This window comes from Camelus bactrianus, chromosome 26 (assembly GCF_048773025.1).
Source record: "Camelus bactrianus isolate YW-2024 breed Bactrian camel chromosome 26, ASM4877302v1, whole genome shotgun sequence".
NCBI lineage: Eukaryota > Metazoa > Chordata > Mammalia > Artiodactyla > Camelidae > Camelus > Camelus bactrianus.
The window spans coordinates 30,642,438-30,666,482 of NC_133564.1; the positions used below are offsets into that span (position 1 = coordinate 30,642,438).

Below are 24,045 nucleotides of genomic sequence, written 5' to 3' on the forward strand. Positions count from 1 at the left end.
CCACAGCAGGACTTCATGAAAAGACACTAATGAAATAGGCTGATAGATTTTTTTTGGTTTCAGTCAGTCCATGACTACTTGTCAGCAACTTTTAACTAACAGATTTACGCCATGAGATGTAATGATGGTTGAATCCAGAGGGACACTTTGCTGTGGGAATGTGGAAGTCCTGGATTTTACTAGACATCAGCCTGTGTGATTCCATTGCCCTCACTGGGGCCTGGTCATCCTGGTTATGATTTCCTCTCCTCTACACTATATGGCATCAGAAAGAAAGCTAGATAATGGAGCTATGATCCCTTGTAATTTTTGCGTATTTGAGCTTATAAAATGGAAAGAAAATTTGAATAATTTTCTGATTCTGGAAATTCCTTTTATGAATGCTTTTATTACAACGAAGCATTATTCTTTTGATTGAATTAGGTCATTTTTAGACTCTCACTTCCTGGTCTATTCATACAAGTCAGGGGCATTGTATCCAGAGTCTTCACTTATAAAGGTAAGTTTTACTTTATGTTGTGTAGATTGATATTTTTATGTGGTGAAGGTGCTGTTGGTGGGAAGAAGAATGCTTTGTACTCTATAGAATTCTTGGGCAAACAGATTGATCACAAACCCAAATATGAAGTGGCAGTGACTACGAAGGCACGTGGAATAGAGCAGCTGCTTTTTAAATTTGGAACTCAGGCCTCACTTACCTGAAAAGGTTACTTACACTATGTGGAAGTACTAATAGGAGTTTGAGAGGGAAAATAATTGGGAAAGGAATGAAGAAGCCGGTAAACACAGGGAGAAGTTTTGATGAGGATACCATAGGGCTGAGGAGTGGAGGCAACAGCGGAAGTTCCTTCTAGAAAGAGCACGGGGAAGTGAAATTGTGAAAGCACATTTGGTGCAGCATCTGAATATGTTCACTTGTGAAGCACAGGAGTTTGAATTATATCCCAAAATGCAGAGAGAAGTCAAGAAATTTTTTAAAGAATGTGAGAAAGTTAACTTTAGTCTAAGGTACTTATTTTGCTGGAATAGATGACTGGAAATTAGCAGATGCAAGTGACTGGTGAGATTGTGTTGCTCTGTTGCAACTGAGAGAGAATGGAATTTAAACTGTGGTAACTTGCACGACATTTGTCTTTCTCACCATCTACAGTAGAAAGCAGAACAAAGTCCATGAGGCACTTGTTTTGAGATATTTGACAATTTTTTTTAAATGAGGAATTTTCTCTCTGACAGAAAGAAAGCAGAGGAGGTGAGTCTCACACTGAACTTGGCCCTGTGACTGGGGATACTGTGTCAACCATAGCACAAGGGTGGAACCATGCAGGACTCTTTAAGAGTTTGGAGTTCGGGGCTGCTGGAGCAGCTGGAACTTGCAGGACACAGGACCAGAGATAGAGGGGCTGCCAGATGTGGGTTTTTTTGTTTTTGTTTTTCTTGGGAGGCCAGTTGTCTTGTTCCCTCTGACTAAGGATTAGGCTGCATCTTTGATGGGTAAGACTCTACTGAAGGGTAGAGAGTAAAATGGAGCTAATACTAAAGATGAAACAGTGTCGGGAGACGTCGGATGTTCAGCCTAGCCAGTGTAGAGTGACCTTGCTCAAAACCCAGGCGTTCAGCTCAGACAGAAATGCTAAGTACCTTAGGAGGAAGGATCAGGCTCTAGAGTAAGAGATGAGTTTATCACCCCCATTCCCCACCTCAAAGCCTACAACCCAGCCAAGACAGGATTAAGGATGGTTACCATTAAATTAGTTGCCCTCCAATAGCAAATGTGATACTCTAGCAAGAGTTAAAACATAGTAGAGGAAGGAAATAATGCAGTAAGTTGAGAAATCAGTGAGATAGATAAAGGAGAAAGAATAGGAAAAGAAATTGAGCTATTTGAAAGGACTAATAAAACAAATCATCCCCAGTAACTCTTACCTACATCAAAAAAAAATTTCCATCAGCATTAGGGATGAAATGAGATAGTCGTAGTCATACAGAAGATAAAATGATATTTTACAGTATTATGAAAGCTTTATGTCAAATTTCATCATTTGATAGACAATCTCAATCATATGAAATATATTTTACAAAACTGCATTCCTAAACAGCCAGTTTCCCCCAAAGGAACACCTTAGTTCTCACACTTCATCATTTGAGGGCTATTTTGGCTCTTTCCAATCTTTAGCAATTGATAATAATGCTTCTGTGAGCATTCACATACAATTTGTTGTTTAGATGTGAATTTTTATTTTTCTGGGATACATGCCCAGGAATATCATTGCCAGATTATACGGTAAGTGTATGTATGTTTATTTTTTAAAAGAAATTACTACTGAACACTTTTCTAGAGTGCTGTACCACTTTAACTTTCTTTTGGCAATGTACGAGAGATAAATGTATATCTGCATTGTTGCCATTTTTTTGCTATTTAAATTTTAGAATTTTATTTGAGCCATTTTGATGGATGTGTAATTTATCTTATGTAACTTGACTTGCTTTTTTCTGAGGAGTAATGATGTTGGACATAGTTTCATGTGCTTATTTGACAGTGAGTGGGAGATAGAAGGTAAGCTTAGTGCTGAGATGTGTGATTGGTTCCCGATGAAATTGTGTGCCTGGGAGCTAACGACTTTTAAACGCATTTGTAGGGAGAATGTGCTGATACTTAAGTTCTCATAGCAGAGGATTAACAAAGGAACAGGACTGATTGCAATTTCACCAGACTTCTAAGGGAAGAGAAGGGAATATTCACTGAAAGAAAATATCAGGGGAGAACCTGGGAAGGCTAATGTCATGAAAGTCCATGGAGAGGAGAGTTTGAACTGAGGATGATGAACATGGTGAGATATTAAAGAGAAAATAGTGAGGAAATGTCAGTTAAGGATATTTTAAGGTAATTTAGTAAAAAACAAATGAAATATTTCAGTTGAAGTGAAATCAGTGCAGTTAATTACACTGAGGTAGCATTTATAGATGATGTGTTGAAAAAATGGGGCTGGGAAGAAAAGATACAGGTCAGAAAGTTGTCAACAGTTTAGAATTCTGGCAAACATCATTTGGAGTAGGATGAGAGTTGTGATTATTCACAGAGAGAAGTGGGTGGAGGGCAAAAGGTTGTAGGTAGATAACAATGAAATGGAATATCTGGGGAATAAAATTATGGTGATGGCTAAATCTGAATATTTGATGAGGTCTAGGAAGTAAGGATAGACCCTAACTTTTTTTTCCCAAATCATTCATGAATGTGTCTGTATATACTCCTTTTTAGGGCCATTGCTTTTATCAAGGATTTGCCACAGAGATTCCAAAATCCATTGTGACGCTCAGCACCTGTTCCGGACTCAGGTAATGGCATATTCCAGAGATGTACAGGATTGAAATCTTGTGTATCCTTTTAATTTTTAGAAACTTCTTGAATGGTAGAGTGAAGGCAAGGAAAATAGACACTTTGATTGTGTTTCTTCTCCTCTGCTTCCTTTTTTCTTCTCATCATCTTGTCATTTCTCCCAGACTCTTGGTCTCTTTCCCAGGGATGCAGTCATAGAATTTATTCAGAAAAAGCTCCCACTACGTAGAGGAATATTCCCATTTCTCAGCCACTCTAGAACTGCAATGACTGCTCAAAGCCATAATAGAAGAAGTTATGAAATTGGGTTTTAGAGTGAATTCAAGTTAGATGGGATGATTCTGAGATGTTAGACCACAAAGGCCACTTTCAGATATCTATATAAGGTTTTTTATTAAGTATTGATTTGATTTCATCGCTGGAAATCTGCATTAATCATTTTGTAATTTCTTCTTTATGTATTTAAATATTCAGTGGATTATTGCAGTTCGAAAATGTCAGTTACGGAATTGAACCATTGGAATATTCATCTACATATGAGCATATGCTTTATCAGATAAAGGATAATAAAATTGATGTTTCCTCTATACCGGAAGATTATTCAACCTCCCAGGTGGTAGATCAGTCCTATAAAATTCTTGTAAAATCAGAAGTAAGTAACTTCTTTAATGAGATCTTCAGTTGTTCAACTTTTGATAAAGTTATTCAAATTGAATTGTATTACATTTAAATAAGAGTTTTAACCATATTGGTTATAATAAAACCTTCTCTTGTGAAATACTTATTTTAAAGATTTTTGTTTAATTATGTAATATATAGGAAATGTAAATATATAATTCAGAAGTCAAAATTCTCATGTTTCCCTAATTGCAAGTATTTTAATGCAGATATGCTTAGTTGCACTGTTACTGAATTTGCATCCTAATAATATAATAGTACTCAAATTTGCTGATTATTACTCTGTCAGCATTTTCTTGCCGGACATTTTTTCTTTGTGAAAAATTGTTATTTTGATAGAGAATGTAAAAGCAGAAAATAGGTAAGAAGTTGTCCCAAATCTCATTGTCTAGGCATAGTGCTCTTAGAACTTTGGAGTATTTCTCTAATTGGTTTACTATATCTAGTGAAAAAAGTAGATTTATAAAACAACTTTTATTTAACATAAAACTATCTAACCATATATGCTTCTTTGAAATTTCCTTTTTGTTTTTGAGGGGTTAATGCATATTTTAACTTACTAAATTGTGTTACCTTTATTATTATTTTAAGTTAATTTTAGTTAATATTGATTAAGATATTAAATATAGGCATAAGGAAGATAAGACTGTACCGTAATACCATGCTTTAGAGGAAACGCTCTTGCAGAACCCAGTGCAGTCGTTTCATATACACTCTTTTTTGCTGTTTCATATATGTCTACGCATAAACTTAAAATATATGCATTATATAATTATGGCATGTTTTGCATATCTGTATTTTTACTTTAATCAAGAAATGAACCACATGAATGTACCAAATTTTGAGCAGTCACTCTTATCAATACTTGTACCTAAGAATAGACTTACTTCCAAAGTTTTTTAGATACATATATCCTAACTTCCTCCTTAAAAGTATTTCCACAACTTTACATTTTACCATCAGTGGTTAAAGAGATGACTGTGACGCATTCTCATGCTTATTGGGTATTCTGTTTAGAGAAGCAAAACAAAGTAGTAATGGATAAAACTTGAATTTAATTTATGATGATCTCCATCTCACTGTTGCTTTAATATGCATTTTACCAAAGAAATTGGTGCAAATACAGATTAATAAAATTATCTTTTCAGAAACTCATAAAAAATGTTAAAACATAACCATAGATAAGAAATGAAAATTTGATTTTTAATGGAACTAAGATGTGACCTCAAACTCGATGCCCTCTGTATGTTGTGGCACAACATGGACGTCATTGCAGACCATTTTCATAACTGAAATAGAGCACTGTCTCATAAAGTACATTGAAAAACTCTTCGATGAATACTCCTCTTTGGGAAAGCCCAAAGGGGTTTACATGCGTTGGAAAATAGAAATAATACTGCCCGTGAAGGGATCTTTCCAATCAACAATAAGAGAGACTGGAGGAGACAGATAACATACAGCTCCAGCTGTCTCACTTTGAAGTTTGATCTGGTCAGGCTAAAGCCACAAGAATTTGGGCAAGTAACATCCATCTGTGTTTCAGTTTTCTCATCTGTAAAAATCCAGTGATAAAAATAATACTCAATGACACATTTATTTCAAACGTTCAATAAATTTATAAATGAAATTTACTTAGCACAGTATGTGGAGAACACAGGTGATCAATAAATATCACTACTTCTACTATTACTGTTTGCTCCCCGTATTTTCCAATGTAGAGGAACAGGTAACTGGGAATAATTATGGAAAATTTGTGTATAAAACAAAATGCAATAATGAAATAAAATAGAGACTAAAATTTCAGAACCTCGAAGAAGCCAGGGATACCACTGCAGGAATGGAGATAACTGGATATTTGTATGTGTCTGTAAATTAAGTGATTGCTGTTTACCCTGAATTTGAAAGGCTTAAATCTAGAGCTTTAGTTAAAGTATTTGTTGACGAGCACTAGTACTTTTACAAGCACAAATATACAAAGCAGATTTCTTCAATAAAATAGATTTTTAAAAAAGACAGAAAAAAATCTTGTATTTTAGGCATATTTTTACATTTATGAAAAGAAACACAAATAAACTCATAATCAAGGTGAATGCCTTCATTATAACCACTGTGAAAAAAGCAGCAAATAAAATATATAGTGAACTTATCTGTTGAACACCTACTGGACACATGAATTTACCCCTGCCTGATTTTCACAAGATAAAATTCCAGAAATCACATAAAAACTAAAGTATCAACAAAAATGACAGCAAAATTTGAGAGATAAAAAATTCAATTAAAATAACAATGTGGGTGACGCAATATAATTTCCAGTGTCCATAAGCATAGAAATTTGAGTTGAGTAAGTCACAGAAGAGTCCAGGAAAAGACCTCAAAATGATTTAAGGTGAATTTCTGGACTGATATTTTCAAAATATTGTTTCTTCTATATAAACAAGATGCAGAATGGCATGAAATTACCAGCAGCAATATTGGAAGCTGAAAGGCAGTATAACAATTACTTAAAATGGGGCAAAATAATTTCTAGGCTATAATTCTATACTGAGGCAAAACTACATTAATTGAGGTTTTTGGTTGAAACCATTTTTTTTCCTTCCTATTATGAATGTCCTTCCTAATGTATAAACAAACAAAAAAAAAAAGCTAGAACTCAACACAAAAAAGCAAAAACAAACAAACAAAAAACAAAACCAAAACCCACTAAATTGAACAGAAATAAATAGACTCTGAACTCATCCTGAATAAAAACAGCAGCCAGCCACAATCACAACCAAATTCCCAAAGGATAGTTTCCAAATACAGCAAAGTTTCATTCAAATCAAAAGATGGAAGAACTCTGTAAGCCGCTGTCCTCGGACTGTATTCTTCATGAGAACCACTGTCAGGTCAAATACCACTAGATTTTGAAGCCACCAATTCCCAGCTTTCAGTAGTTTAACATAATGTGTGTCTTGCTCGTGCAGAGACCGAGGTGGATGAAACTCTCCTGGTTGTTTCCCTTTCTAGCTTCAACTCAGGGCCCCTGAGTGTCCCCTACTAGTTTTTGAATCTGGACAAGATAAGGGGAAAACTGTGTGTGTCCCCACATTGATACAGCTGGGCCTGGACAGCTGGCTTTCTCTTGGAGAACGAGCAAACATCATTCTTGGATAATTGACCATTTCTTATAAACCAAAGTGTAGTATAAGTCACTTATCCCCATCATTTGTTCAAAAAAGGTTTGACATGAAAGAAATGAATGTTTTCTAAAAGAAGAAGAATCCAAATGGAATGAACATGGGCTCTGAGGGTAAATATAAAGATGAAATATAAGACAAATAAAAGATCCAAATGAATTAAAGGGCAATATATATATATATTCATGGACTGCCTCACAAGCGCCATGTATTGTACTAGGAGCTTTACAGTATACCCTGCATTTTCCATTCTTTCAACAATTATCCCCCTTTTCAGCCAAGGAAACAAAGATTTAAAGTGCTTAAGTTACTATCCTAGGAAATCCTCCAGTAAGTTGCAGCATTAAAATTCAAACCTAAATAATACAACCGCAGAGATATGTTCTTTAGAATTTACATATCTGTTGTTACATAGTCTGTTTAAAGATCCCTGGAAGTAATCAAGAAATAAATGAAGGAAAAGTCATTTAAAAAAAAAAAGACGTTGGCAATAGAACTAGTGAATAACAGAGTAGACACTGTGTTAAAACCCCAATGTAATATTTTAGTCAGGGTTAAGGAAATAGAGAAAGCTATAGTATAAAGATGATGGCAGTGAAAACCAAAACTCTGTGATGGTTAATTTTATGTGTCAACCTCCCCTGAGCCATGGTGCCTGGATGGTAGTCAGATTTTCTGGGTGTTTCTGTGAGGGTCTTTTTGAGTAAGATTAGCAACTAAGTCAGTGGAAATTGTGTAAAGCAGACATCCTCCATAGTGTGGGTAGACCTCCTCCAGCAGGTGGAAGTCCTGAACGTAAGAAAAGGATGGACGTTCCCCTGAGCAAGACAGGACTGTGTAGCTGACAGCCTTCCAACTGGAACTGTCGCATCAGCTCTCCCCGGGTCTCCAGCCCACTGGACCACCCCGCAGATTTTTGACTCACCAGCCTCCAGAACCATATGAGCCAATTCCTTGTAATAAAGCTCATTATAATAAGTATAATAAATATGTAAATATACACACATTCTATTGGTTCTGTTTCTTTGAGGAACCCTGACTAGTAGAGTGTCCATCCAGTGGGCATCCATCCCCTTATTTTCATGTTACCTATTTCTTTATGTATGTATGTCTGTATCTCTCTTGCTATCCATCTGTCATTTATCTAGCTGCCATCTACACCTATGTATCTATATATAAATGTATAATGATTTTGATAATTAGAAACACTATAAGAATATAGAAAGTGTCTTAAAATATTTCTGTCCTCTGTTTCACAGAAAAAATCAGATGTGCTGTTGAAAAGTATTCTGAAAATACAAGTCATTATGGATAAAGCTTTGGTATGCATTTGTTGATACATTTTATTATAGCTGTTTTGTATTTAAAGTGAAAGGAACTATGAAAAAGAATCTTTAATTGTTTATAGTTCAGATATATTTTACTCTGTTCAAAATATGTATCTCAGTATAACAGGATATAAAGAAATGTCCATTGTTTCCACACTGGCATGAAGGGACCGATGTTTCTGGTATTGATTGCCAAATCAGTATAGAATTCTAGCAAAATGTGCGACTTCCCTATGTAGGGAGGGTTCTGTTGGACTATAACCCGTTGGCTTATAACTAGTTACATGTACTTCTGGACCCACCCAAAATTAATGGTGAAACTGTTCCTTAAGTCAATTTTCATATTAAAGCAAGGTATTTCATTTATTACTCAATTGGAGGTCGTTGTTATTAATATTATCTAAGACTGTTTTATGCTTTATCATGGCTTAGGGTCCTCTAGTGGAAGTTCCATATTTAAAAAATGGGAAAAATAGTTTATAGGAACACTTACTTGATTATTAAACTTTTTACTTATACAATTAGTTTTAGCAAAGACATATGGGCAACAAGTTAAAAAGCCTGATTTGTCCATTATCACTAGTAATTTTGCATAAAGTGTCTCACTATGTGTCATGATATTCTAGACTTTTTTCTTCAAAGGAAATCTTCAGATCTTTAAATAATTTTTATGACAGTAATAACAAGAAAGAATGATAGGTAAAAGAATAAAGAAATAAAGCACATGTAATTTCATTATGAGGAGATAAAATATATACACACATTTCCTGGTTTTAATATGTAAATACGTGTATATATGGTCACATGGCTTTGTCTCATGTATAATATTTTGTAAACCATCATGTTTTCTCGTATTAATGAATTGTATTATTTCAAATTAATTGCAAGGTTTACATAGTGTCCGATTTCCAATAATTTGATCTATTTAAATAGCTAATGCCCTTTGTTTGTATTTTCATTGTTGTTGTTACATGGGGAACAGTGGTATTTGGCCTAAAACCAGGATCACAAACACTGAAATTATCCTCTGCCACAGCCACCCCCATGAGGTTAGTGACATTAAATCTAGACAGTCTGCTTTTCTCTCCCACCTAGCTGTGTACATTGTTAGCGTGCTAAAAATAACAAAAAGGCATTTTCAATGCAAATGTCATCATGCAAAAAAAGAATTCCAAAGAATTCTTTATAATGTCGTATGACAAATATTATCCCTCCTTTTATGTTTAACTTATCTGTGTTTGTTTTGTCTTTTGAGGGGAGGGGGAAGGTAATTAGGTTTTGTTTATTGATTTTTCATGGAGGATCTGCGGATTGAACCAAGGACCTCTTCCATGCTAAGCAAACTCTCTACCAGTGAGCTATATCCATCCCCACCTAATATACCTGTTTTAAATTTTACAGTCTGACTCTGTAAACAGTTTACTTATAAGTCTGTTTTTTTCTCTCTACTAAGTCATGTAATCCCCATCTTTTTATTAGAAGTTTGAGTTGATTTATGTGTATCAAAAAAACAAGTAACCATTGACCAGGTTAAATACTACTGTGTTGTTAGTCTTCTATTTGTCCCATCAACTATGTGCTCCTTTTTCCTCCTTTGCTGTCCTTGGATATGTGTTATTTTTAGCATTTATTTTTATCTCTTGTATTGTTTTTTTTTTTCTGATATACACCTTTCCCCTCACATCCCACTCCAGTGGTTTCTCTAGTGATTCCAGTTAACATTCCTAATTTATCATGATCTTGAATTAATGTTATGCCACGTCATATGTGATGTAAGAACCTTGCAACAGTAAAATCCCATTTAACCCTTTTGCGATGTTATTGTAATATGTCTTACATCTCCGTGTGTTACAAACTACAAAATCATTTTTCCTTAAATGTCTAATTGATGTTTTAAGAAGCTAAGGAAAGGAAGAAGTATTTCATTTTTTCCACATATTTACTATTTCCAAACTCTACATTCCTTCTTGGAGGTTGGTGTTTCTGATACTTCCTTTTAGCCTGTCGATGAATTCTCTTCAGTTTTTGTTGATCTGAAATGATCTTTATTTCGTCTCTACTTTTTAAATGTTTTATTTTATTTGGAAATATTTTCGAACTTTCAAAAATGTTGCAAGAAAAAGAATAATACAAAGAACACCTATATTCTTTTACACGGATTTATTAATATTGTTTCTCATTATTACTTGTGGTTTCTCCATGTGAACATAAGTTGTAAGTTACACCATGCAGTATTTTTCAGCATGCATTTACATAGAATAAGATAACTTATCTTATGAATCCACAATAGAGTCATCCATGTAAGTAATTTTTAAGTAACACTGTTAGAATACTTGTTATCAAGTTTGTGGTAACTTAATTGCATTCTGGTTGGACAATGTGATCTAAGTGATACAATGTTTTATATTTGAAGAACTGCTTCATGGCCTAATATGAGACAATTTATATAAAACTTCCAGATATTTACTAAAATATTTATTTATATATATATCAAGCTTATTGTTTCATGTAAGCTTTTGTATATGCAGATTGCATCCATAGTTTGCTTCAGTTTTAAAAATCTTGTGTATCTTTAATGTTAACTTATCTGGTTGATCTGTTAATGATTAAGAGACCTAAATAAAAATCTGTCACTATGATAGACACTTTTTATTTGTAATTCTGTTAAATTTTGTCTTATGTATTTTGTTGCTCTGCTGTTAGTTATAAGCCAGTTTAAAAATATGTGTTCACCCTCAATTAGACGTGTTTCAGAGAAAATATTATGATTTTTGTTGCCCTGAATGATGACATATTCTTGAAATCATTCTCTGTTGTAGTGGTCAGAGCTCTGTGTTAAGAAAGTACGTTGCATATCTAGGATGCGTAGTCATGTTGTCTTATTGGAATGAGGACAAAAGAAGGCAGCACAGAAAAGATAGCAGCCAGTGAGGACTTAGGAGCTTAGTTAGACATTTGAGTCCTGGTTCTCACCCTTATTAGTTATGCAATCTTGGAAGCTTAACTTTTGACCCTGAATTTCTACTTGTGCAAACAGAACGATAATCACAACCATGACATTTTAATATTATTGATTAATATATAAAGTCCCTACGTTTACATCTAAAACTTAACGAAGCACTTGCTAAGTCTCAATTCTGCTTTTGTCCTTTCACTGGAGCACTGCATTATTTGAACATGTTTATATCCATTTAAAACGTGGTAGTTGAGTAATTTTTACTAGCGATTAAGACACAAATTTGTCTTTCAGTATGATTATATGGGCTCTGAAGTGGCAGTTGCAGCTCAGAAAATTGTCCACGTCTTTAGTCTGATCAACACTGTAAGTATTTGTTTCATATTTAAATAAGAAGCATTCTGATTAATACAGTAGCATTGCTGGACTAAATCACATTTGCAATTTTATAAGAAGTATAGTCTTACTAACTAGTTTATTTCAGTAATGGATATCATTTCAAAAAACAGTAAATTGAATATGTTATCATTACATACAGAGGTGAAATACTATATTTATGATTACCTAAAACTTTGTATGATGTTTGTTCTGTTTTCAGATGTTTTCCCAGCTTAAAGTGACTGTGATGTTAACTTCTCTGGAGCTCTGGTCAGATCAAAATAAAATTTCAACTAATGGGGATGCTAATGAGTTATTACATAGATTTGTGTCATGGAAAGAAAAATTTTTGTTTCAAAGGTCCCATGACATGGCATACTTACTAATGTAAGTAATTTATTTTCATTGGTATAAGGTTTATCAAATTATTTGATAAATTAGGTATCAAAATTATATATAAAATGTATTGTTTATAACGACAAGACACCTCAGAAAAAGATTGTGTGAGCACTGACTGTATTGGCAATATGCAAGCTATAAAAATCTGATAACGATGTAGGACACAGGGTTGGTTATTATCCTAATAGTGGGCTGCTTACCCATGGAAATGTAAAGAACTGGAAATATGGAAAACTTTGGGAAAACTTAGGGACCCTGTGGTTTTAAAGATTTTCTCAGAGTAAATAACTGAAAGCATCATTTTAACATTAAAGAAAATGTAAATTAGTTAACAGTATAATAATTGCATATAAAGCTGCTTATATTATAAAAACATAAAAATAGTAATGTGGTGACCTTAGGATGTTTCTATACTGACCTAGGGTGTAGCTGTTTAACTGCTTGTACTGTATGGGTCAATAGTCTTTATAGAGATTTTTGTTTTACTAATTTGATTATTTTAGATGAAAAAAACCGAAACACAATTCTGATATCCGATACGCAATATGAAATACTCTTGCAAATCTCTGGGTGTCTGTGTGGAATCTAAGATCAGGTTTGGGGATTTGGGAGCAGCATTAACTAAGGACTGAACGTGTGAGGACACTTTCCACAGCCCGCCTCCCCTCATCCTCGTGTGTGTGCCGTGTGGTGTGTCTTTCTCCTGTCTTCCAGTCCAGCCCTTGTTACACACTCTACGGATTCTCTGTGTGGAAATCATGGCAGTAAGCTGTCCTGACTTTCACATCTTAGAATTCTCTCCATCCAGTGCTGACAACGGTGGTGATTAATTTGGGGGGAGAATTAGGCAGTGCTGAATTTTGGGCTGTGGATCACATAATGTTCAAGTTGCCTCTAGAACTTAACTTTGTAGGGACGATGGGAGATTACCCAAGTACAAAATGATGGAAAGCATTAGTCATGATATGTAATACTCATGTTTTAAAGAAAAAAGCTTGATTGAGGAAGCACATACTTAAAGAGTCATTAAATTATTAATTTAAAGTACACTTATCACAAGATTAAATTTGTTGTTCAGTTACAGGGACCATCCTAATTATGTAGGAGCAACGTACCATGGAATGGCATGTGACCCAAAGTTTGCTGCAGGAATTGCTCTGGTATGCATCTTCTCATGTTTTCAGTACTTATATCACAATTTGAAAATTAATGTCCACTTCACAGAACAAAATTACATACAGTATATCTACCATTTTTATAAAATGAACATTTTAAAAAAATGATATTTTTAACTTTGAAACTTAAATGTTACCATTTTTAAAGGATTTTTTTTAATTGGGAAAAAGTACAAATAACATAAAATTCACTGTCTTAACTATTTTCTTAACATGTATCTTTTTCATAAAAGATTATTACAAGAGATTGAATATATTTCCCTGGGCTGTACAGAGAAATTTGTTTTTTAACCTATTTTTATATATAGTAGTTATCATGTTCAGTTTTTTTTTTTGATGTGATTGTAAATGAGATTTTTTTCTCTTAATTTCTCTTTCTGATGGTTTGTTGTTAGTGTGTGGAAATGCAACAGATGTCCACAGATGCCTGTATATTAGTTTTGTTCCTGCAACTTTAGCAAATTATTTTTGAACTCTAGTAGCTTTTTGTTGGTGTCTTTAGAATTTTCTGTGTATAATATCATGTCATCTGCAACCAGTGACAGTTTTACTTCTTCCTTTCCAATATGGATTTTTAAATTTCTTTTTCTTGTCTGATTCCTGTGGCCGGGACTTCCAATGCTATGTTGAGTAAAAGTGGTGACAGTGGGTATCCTTGTCTTGTTCCTGAACTTAGAAGAAATGCTTTCAGCTTTGCATACCTGAGTATGATGGTAGCTGTGGGATTGTCATGTATGTCCTTTATTATGTTGAGGTATGTTCCCTCTATACCTACTTTGTGGTGAGTTTTCATCCTAAGTAAATGTTGAATTCTGTCAAAAGCTTTGTCTGCGTCGGTTGAGATGATTGTATTATTTTTATTGTTCACTTTGTTAAGGTGGTGTGTCACATTGGTTGATTGGTGAATACTGAGCCATCCCTGGCGTGATTTGTACTTGATCATGATGTGTGATTCTACTAATGCATTGTTGAATACAGTTTGCTAATATTGGATAATACAGTTCTTATATTTTGAATATTAACCCCATATCAGATAAATAATTTGTAGATGTTCTTCCATTCTGTATGTTTCCTTTACATTCTGTTGATTGTCTCTTTTGAACTGCAAAGAGGTTTAAATTTGGCATAGTCCTATTTGTCTATTTTTGCGTCTGTGGTCTGTGTTTTTCTGATCATATCTACAAAATCTTTATCAAGCCCAGTGTTGTGAAATTTTCTCTCCATGTTTTCTTCTAAGAATTTTACAGTTTGGGCTCTTAACATTTAAATTGTTATACCATTTTGAGTTAATTTTTGTATGTGACGTATTATAAAGGTCCTACATTTTTCTTTTGTATATGGATACTTAATTTTCCCATCACCATTTATTGAAGAGACAATATATTCTTTATTGAGTATTCTTATTGAAGAAACTGTCCCTTTCCCATTGTGTAGTTGGCACCCTTGTCATTTGACCATGTATATGAGGGTTCATTTATAGGCTCTCCATTCTATTTTATATATATATGTATGGCATATTTACATGCCAATACCACATTATTTTGATGGTTAGAGCTAGTAATATGTTTTGAAGTCAGGAAATGTGAGTCCCCCAACTTTGTTCTTTTTCAAAATTGTTACAGTTATTCAGGGTCCCTTGAGATTCCATGCCAATTTTAAGTTTTCTTTTTTCTATTCCTGCCCCAAAAATGCTGCTGGGATTGTGGTAGGCATTTCATTGAATGTATAGATTGCTTTGGATAGTAATGACATCTTAAAAATATGAAGTTTTTCAATCTATGGACATGGAATATGTCTTTCCATTTATTTGTGTCTTTTGTGTTTACACTGCTATATTTTGCAGCCATTAATGTACAGTTCTTTCACCTACTTCGATAGGTTTATTCCTAAGTATTTTACTGTTTTTCATAGTATTATAAGTGGAATTATTTTAAAAATATATTTTCCAGTTGTTAAGAATCGTAATCTATTGTGTTGATTTTGTACACTACAACTTTGCTGAATTCATTTATTCTAACAGTTTCTTTTATGTGGAAAATTTCACGGTTCCTACATATAAGATCATGTCATCTGTGCTCAGAAATAATTGTTCTCTCTTTCCATGTTAGAAGCCTTTTATTCATTCAGTTGCTGAATGTGCTGGCTTGGGCTTCCTATATTATGTGAAACAGATGTGGCCAGAGTGAGCATCCTCTTACTCTTGATATTAGAGGGAACCTTTCAGTATTTCACCGTTGAATGTGACGTTAGCTGTGTTCTTTACTCCATGTTCCATTTCTTGTGGTGGTCATTTTGTTATATTCCAAGTTTTTTGATTTTTTTTTGTATCACTAAAAGTGTGTTGAATCTTGTCAAAGGCATTTTCTGTGTTAGTTGAGATAGTCATGTGCTTTTTGTACTTCATTCTGCAAAAGTGGTGTGATACCATTTTAAATCTAAAACAGGTTTTAACATATTAAATGATTTTTGGATTCCAGGAATAAACGACTTGATCATGGTGTACAAAACTTATAGCGTGTTATTGAATGCTCTTTGCTTGTATTTTGTTGAAGATTTTTGCAGTAGTATTCATCAGGGATATCACGCTATAGTTTTCTTGTTGAGCCTTGTCTGGTTTTTGTATCAAGGTAATGTTGCCCATATAGAAAGATTTGGTCAGTTTTCCTTCCTGTTTATTTCTTTGGCAGAATTTGAGGAGGACTGGTATTCTTTGTTTAATGTTTGGTAGAATTTACCCCTGAAGTCATCCAGGTCCTGGACTTTTTTGGATTGGAAGTTTTCGGTTTTTTTTTTATTATTACTTGAATCTCCTTAGTGGTTTTCAGATTTTCTATTTCTTCATGAGTCAACTTTGATCGGTTGTGTGTTTATAAGTGTTTATCTTTTTTTTCTAAATTACTCAGCTTACTGGTATACAATTTTTATAGTATCATCTTGTGATCTTTTTAAAAAATTTCTGTGGTATCGGTTGTAGTGTTAACTTTTTGTTTTTTTATTTTGTTTCAAAACTAAATGCTTCCCTCTAAGATTGGAAAGAAGGCAAAAATGTATCTTATTGTTCTTACTCATCTTTGTACAGATGTGCAAAACATCGATAACACCAAATACTGTGTTGATGTGGAGCACCAGGAACTCTCCTTTATGTTGATGGGGTTACAAAATGGTACAGACACTGTGGTAGACAGTATGGCAATTGCTTATGAGATTCATCATACTCTTACCATATGATCCAGCATTTGTCCACTATACCATTTTCAAAAAACTACCTTAATACTTATATCTACACAAAACTATGGACGTGGTTGTGTATAGAAGTTTTATTTATAATTGCTTAAATTTGAAAGCAACCAAGATGTCCTTTAATAGGCAACGCAATAAAGAACTTAGGGTTAATCCGTAGAAAGGAATATTATTCGGTGATTTTAAAAATGAGCCATCAAGCCATTAAAAGATGTAGAACAATCTTAAATGCATAATGGTTAGTGAAAAAAGCCTAAGCTGAAAAGGCTACGCATAGTATGATTCCAACTCTATAATTTTCTGAAAAAGGCAAAACTATGGCGATAGTAAAAATATCATTGATTATGAGTGCTATGTGGACTGCTCAGATCACCAGTTCTCAGGTTTTATTTTTTTAATATTCTGCCTTTAGAAAATGCATGTTTGATTCTCTCTCCTACAGCTATTTCTGAAGTGTAAACTGATTGTCAGTTAAACCCTTAAGAATCTGTGTGTTTTTTTAAGTGTTTCCATTAAAAGTAATACAGTTACTGAAACAGTGATTAATCTTTTCAAAATGTTTTGTTTATTGAAATTAAGTGAGTTTCAGGAAAACAGAGGGTAATACTAATCTCATTTTGTGATTTGTCAATGGTGTTCTGATTGAGAGTACTGTTACTCAAAAAGAATAACTAAGTTATGGTTTATATTTTTGAGAGAATATTGCGCTTAATTAAATTAATATTTGCATTTAGGTAATATGGCCACAATTACATGAAAAGACCAAAGGGATGAAAAAATGTCTTAAGCAACAATTCTGTTTTTTTCTCTATGTAGTATCCAAAGATGATAACCTTAGAGGCATTTTCTGTTGTTATGGCACAGTTGCTTGGAATTAACCTGGGATTAGCATATAATAATGATATCTACACTTGTTACTGTCCGGCATCTACATGCATAATGAATCCTGAAGCAATGTAAGGTGCCATTTTTATCAAATCTTTGTCTTCTTTTGGGAGATGTCTCTAGCATTCTTTGATGTATAATTTCTTTCAGTATAACTTGAATAAGAATATTTTCATTGAATACATATGAGTCATTTTAAAGCTTATTAAAGAGAACGATTATTTGATATTGTAGGAAATGTACTTGAAAATCCTATAGTCAATGCTGTTATATCAGAAGAAAGTGGATGTTGGTGACTTTCTGTGGTGTAGTAGAATTTTGAGGTGAAATGCATTCATTCAATCAAGAAATTCTAAAAAGCATGTACTGTGTCACATGTATGGTATTAGTTTGCCTTAAAAATGGTTAACAAGATAGAACAGTGCTAGACATACCAGCCCATCAGGGACAGAAAATTAATAAGTGGACATAAGAAAAAATAAAATTTAAACGTGTGAAAAGCACCATGAGGGAAATAAACAGAGACTAACTGTGAGAAGAAACTTTCTGATGAAGTGGTCTAATTACTTTAAAAGCAAATGGGTGAATTTCTCCAATCAAAAGACAGTTTGGATGATGGATGAAAAACAAGCCCGTCTATACTGCTATGAGTGACTCACTTCAAATGTAACAACAAACAGCCAAAAGGTGAAGGGATAGAAAAAGGTATCCCCCATAACTTGAAACCAAAAGAAAGGTGAATTAGCTTTACTTATATCACACAAAATAGACTTTCAAACAAAAACTATAATCAGAGCAAAGAAAGATATTATTACTATAGGCGTCAGTTCAATAAGAAGGTACAACATTTGTAAATATATATGCACTCAATATAGGAGCATGTAAATACATAAAGCAATTATTAACAGAAATAAAAGCTAGTAGTGGATTATAACCCATAAGTATAATAGGAAAATATGATTCCATGTTCATATAAATATGTCCATGAATAAATTGAAAATGGGAGTAGAAATGAGATATTTACATAAAACGTTCTTGAAATAATTATTAACTGAGGAGGAAAAAAGAAATGTTAGGCTGAAGACCAGCAGACACACCTTAATCAACTGATCAGAGTGTATTTATCAGGAATATAACAAATTGAAATCGTGTGTCTCTGTCTGTTAGGATGCAGGGAAGCAGACTCAGCAGCACTTCTGTGATGATGAGGCTGCCGGATGCATAACCTCAGTCTAACCACGGGGAACATTTGATAAACCTCAACTGAGGGACATTTTACCAAATAATCAGCCAGTAGTTATAGATCTTTTCAGTATTATACAATTCAACAAAAAATGTAGTCAACTAATCTAAGGAGACATGAGAACTAAATGCAGTGGTTGACTTGGAACTGGATCCTTATGCTATAAAGTGCCAATATTGTGATGAAGGGGAAATTTGAACATGATATGAGGATTATATGTTAGTAATGTTCCATTATTTCCTGCTATGGAAGGAAGAATTCATTTCTATGTAAAAATTATTCATTAAAATATTTAGAGTTATCAGGATATCCCATTGGCAACTTACTCAACTGTGTAAGGAAACCAAATTTATTCTTTAGATTTTTTTTATCATTTCTGTAAGTATGAGATTGTTACAAATTTAAACAAAAACCTGTGAAACAGGGCACTTAGAAATAAAGAAGTATGAAAATAAAAGAAATCTAGGCTTAAAACATTTAATGAAATCAGTGTTGAGATATTGCTGACTTTTCATTAACAAAATCAACCATCATTTATTTCTTCAGTTTTCCATGTTATTCCTGGTATGTTCAGTTTTCTTAATGATAATAAGTGCTTCTTATATAATGATTATAATTATGATGATATTAACAGTGATATTAACAGTAATATTGAAAATAATAAATAAGGCAGACTTAAGTAGACCCGTTTGTGTGCCAAGCACTATTTTGTTTTAAGGTATTCTATCTCATGTCACTTTAACTTCCTCTAGTTAGTAGGTGTCTGTTATATTGAATTACAATAGAAGTGAACTTCCTGCTTTTATTTAGGGGTTGTATTGAAAATAAAAGCTCTCTCCACTTCTTGGCTCTTCTGTAAGGGAACTAGTACAGAATTCATAGCACTTTACTGAAGAGTGTTACTTTGATACTGATTTTATCCCATTTATCTATTTAATTTTAGACGTTCCCGTGGTGTAAAGTTTTTCAGCAGTTGCAGCGTAGATGGATTTAAACACATAGTTTCACAGCCTGAATTTGAATGTCTTCAGAATCAAACAGTTCCAAAAGTGGTTCCACAAGGAAGAGTTGGAGTTTGTGGCAATGGAATTTTGGAACCACCAGAGCAATGTGATTGTGGTGCTGAAGGGGTTAGTGAGAAACATTCATAACTTACCTGAAGATTTGTTTTCATGTTTGTCAGGTGGTCTTATAAATATAGGTGTGATATAAAAAGAGAGGAATTTTTTTTTAATGTTGTACCATTTTATCAAATACCTAAGATGGGGAGATATGGGATGTGTGATAATGGATTCATCCTGAATTTGAAGCATTTGAAGAATTTAAGTATGGGTTAAGTGTAGCATGGATTAAAGAAGTAGGTTTTCAAAAAAAAAAACAAAAACAAAAGTAGGTTTTCTTTATTGTGTAAACGTCACTACCAATACCCTCCTTCCTGTATCATAAACATCAATTCCAACAGGAATATAATTATCACCTAAATCCTCCCTGAATTCCTCCAAAGTCTCAGAATTGGATCACCAAGTTATTGAATGCATGCTGTTGCTTCCCGACTCATCTCCTAATTTCAGTCCTTGCATCTGGAGAGCTCCATTTATTTTAACTTGGTTCCACAGAACTGAATTAATCGCAGTCCTAGGTTTGTTAGTGTTATATTTAGCTTTTGGCTGTTCTCGTCCTTGTTCAATTGTGCTGGGTAAGACAGCTCGTCACTGAGTTTTGTTGTGCCTGGCTTCATACACTTGTGCATGGTGATTTTTTTGATTTAGGGAGAATTTTGAGAAGATGAAAGGTCAATAATTGTAAAGAACAAAATTCTGTATGTGATTATATCATAATTTTTAAGTTAGTGACTCAACTCTTCTGTATTTGTAATAATTTTGATTGCCTGAACTTTGAGTACTTGAGGAATAATATTGATACATCCAACTATACAGTTGAATTTGCCTAGTTTTCACTATAATTTACTCAGTTCATGCTTCATATTTTTGAAGCTGTTTTATATGGTGCAGACTTATTTACAGTTGTGCTTATATCTTCTTAGAAACTGCAGTTTTTACCTTCAATCCTGAATCTGTATATTTTTTAAGTTGCTTTCTGTTCTAAAGTCTCTATGTCCTGACATATCTGTATGCCTGTATGCCTGTCTATATTAATGCACAAGCTAGCTTCTTTAATTAACATTTTCCTGATATTTTTCTATCCTCATGTAGTTTTTATTTTGCTGTTAAGTTCAATATCTACATAAGGTTTCAATTTATTATTCAGTATGTCTGATTAAAAGGTTATCCCTTCAAACGTTATTATGATTCATAATTTGCATATTTATAAATTAACTATATTTCAGTTTATTCATTAAGATTTCCTTTTCTTTTACCCAATGGCTTCTTTCTGTCCCAGGGTTTTTTTCCAGGATACCTCATTACATTAGGTATTCTTTACACTGCCTTTTTTTTTTTTAATTTTAGTTGTCTCAAAATTTCTGTGTTCATTTTGCCATATTTAGTTTTACTACTTTTTTTTTTTTACTTTCTTAGCCACATTTAGTTTTTAATTGAATTTGTATTTATTTCTTTTTGTCTGTGTGTTTGGTTTTTCTTTATTCCACTGTTTCCTTCAGGGATTTAGTGTATATGTACTTATTATTTCCCTTTAGTGATGATCCTTGCATTTTCATCATACCTTTTTAAGGTTTAACCATACCTGGGCCACCTTCCCCCCTAAGTATCAGGGTTTAAAACCCAATTAACTTACAAAGTATTTTTGAAAAAAATTTATTTCTGTCATCTTTACTCTTTACATTACAAAGTACTACGATGACTTTATTCATCCAAAAATAGTACCTATCATTGCTTTTGTTTATTAGTAATTTCTGGGGTTTTTTTGTTTGTGTGTGTGTGTGTGTGTGAGTGTGTGAGAGTTTCCTTCTGAAATAATAGTAATTTCCTTTTGAATTATATTCTCTTCCTTAAGATATATATAAGGACAGTTCTCTACCCACTTTTGTTAAGCATTTAATATTTATATAATACTTGTAATGTCATTGTGATACATAATACACATAAAATATATACATGAAATGTGGATGAAGAGTGTATTGAATAGACATTTAAGAAGGTCACAAACTCTCTCTGCAAGAGAAGTTGTTTTTGTGACCCTTCTCAATCACATGCCTCTTCCTTCCAACCATCATTTAGAATTTAATGATCATCATTTCAGTGCTTTGCTTTTCATTAAAGTTTTACCTCTTATGCATCCTTACACAATACAGTGTGACTGTTTTCTACCTTTATATAATTTGCAATCATATGGTTTATACAGTTTGGTAACTTGGTCTAGTACTTATAAATTGTTTTCATTGATTTTAGTATTAATTTTACAAATATTAAAGTATGTCCATTCTTAGTAAATGAAAATTGAAGTTTATATCAGCTTTTAATTGTCAAGACTCACTCACTTATGACTTTCCTTGCATGTGTGCCTGCATTTCAGCAGGGGGTATGTATACCAATGAGTGAGTTTGCTATGTCTTGAAGTGTATATGTATATGTAACTTTTAAGTCAGGATATCTTACTTCCTTTGGGTTTTCTTACCCTTCAGTGGTCTTTTCGTGTGTTCTACACGTTTATCTGTCATTTCGTCAGCATTCATTTCTGTGAATTACCAGCAGTTTATCATCAATATGATAGAAAACTAGGGGATATATGCTCGTTTTCCAGTAATGTAAGTTTTCTCAGATTGACACAAGTCTTGTAAAGAGGACTCTGAGAGACCTAGTCTTTCAAGTAAAGCAGTAGCTATGTTGTTTCTGTTTCTTGTGGCTGGAAATCCTCCTATTTGTGGAGTTTATCAGTGTCAGAAGTTACCCGGTTCTAGTGGAACTTTTGGGGGTTTTCCCACCCAATTGGATTGGATTGTTTCATAAAGGACTTTTAACAGAATGAGAGTATTGAGAATTGTTATCTTTTCTTCACCTAACTATGGAATAAAATTACTTGGTTCCAAATTCCAGAAGCCAGTGATTACCAGAGGAAATTCAGGGCCAGTGGATAAAATCAGCTGTGTAAGTGGTCAGAGATGCCTGCAGTGCATGGGATCCTAATCAGATATGGTGTCCAATGGTGGGCCTTCCCCCCTTTATCCTGGGCTCTGTTTTTTTAGAATTCTTGTTGCTGAGCTCCACTTGTCCCCCTTTTTTGCATTACCTTTTAACAGTTCAAATTCCTGAGCATGGAATCATGAATAATTTCATTACCTTCTTTTTTTCCTGTATTACAATGTATTAACTCTAACAAAGTGGTGTTCAAGATCAATCCAGAGGTAAAAATCATACTGTGATTGTAATTAAGTTAGAAATATACTGTAGTATATTGTGACAATAAATGTTGTGACAGTAAATAAAATTATTTATTTGATTGAAAATTCCTATTATTTAACATGATTATATTTGGTTTTAGCATTGCAGTCATATAAAATGCTGTGATCCTGTAAATTGTGCTCTGAAGCCAATGGCAACGTGTGGTACTGGACCATGCTGTGACAAAAAAACTTGTCATGTAAGTTTTTGAAATACTGCATTATTTTCTTCCATGAAATTTTTGTAGGTTTGTGAGTTCATTTTGGGGGGCTTTTTTACTTTCTTTCTGTTAGTTTATGCTCTGATTCATGCACAGTTGATTTCAGAATTGAATGGTGGTCCTTAGGTCTTTTTTAACCCCCTTTTTTAGCTCCACCTCTCACTGTGTTGTTTCAGTCTCTGCTCAAGACCCACCGCGTTGTTGCATTCAGTAGCAATTCCAGGTAGTTTGCATGCTAGGGCCTCCTCTCGGTAGTGCCTGAAAGGTCGCTCTTCACGGTCAAACAACTTTTGATAAAATTAAAATAAGCGTCCCAACACACACTTAATATGCAATATTTGAATACAGAGACAATAGGAATGAAAAAATCTCATACTGAAAGTAGCAGAAAAGGAATCCGTGTAGAAGAGTCAGCAATATGTAGCGTGTCTACTACTGAAGGTGAACTTTGACAAAGCCCTGCAGGTGGACTGACTGAATCCTTGTCTTCCCTTGGGAAGTTCTCCATCCAGGTTTCCTTTGTAGCCACATCCGATAGGAGACTGGGAACGAGCGCTGTTCCAGGGTTTGCTGCATTTTAGCGACTGCCCTTTTTGGTGTTGCTTTCAGGAGTCTGTGAAAAACATAGAAGCTGATTAATGAGAGGTTTTGACGGTCAGATTTGGCTTTTTCTCT

The 24,045-nt window shown here is 33.7% G+C and overlaps 1 protein-coding gene across 1 annotated transcript in view; it reads left to right on the plus strand.

The window, feature by feature from the left end:
• Positions 1 to 24,045, plus strand: part of LOC105071520 (A disintegrin and metallopeptidase domain 3) — a 58,279-nt gene that overhangs the window by 12,291 nt on the left and 21,943 nt on the right. Inside the window, exons 3-12 of the mRNA XM_045519008.2 lie at positions 424 to 499; positions 3,257 to 3,333; positions 3,809 to 3,986; positions 8,448 to 8,510; positions 11,767 to 11,838; positions 12,071 to 12,237; positions 13,328 to 13,409; positions 17,481 to 17,620; positions 19,736 to 19,922; positions 23,251 to 23,349. Of these exons, the coding sequence (XP_045374964.2) occupies positions 424 to 499; positions 3,257 to 3,333; positions 3,809 to 3,986; positions 8,448 to 8,510; positions 11,767 to 11,838; positions 12,071 to 12,237; positions 13,328 to 13,409; positions 17,481 to 17,620; positions 19,736 to 19,922; positions 23,251 to 23,349 (1,141 nt within the window). The remainder of the gene's footprint in view (positions 1 to 423; positions 500 to 3,256; positions 3,334 to 3,808; positions 3,987 to 8,447; positions 8,511 to 11,766; positions 11,839 to 12,070; positions 12,238 to 13,327; positions 13,410 to 17,480; positions 17,621 to 19,735; positions 19,923 to 23,250; positions 23,350 to 24,045) is intronic.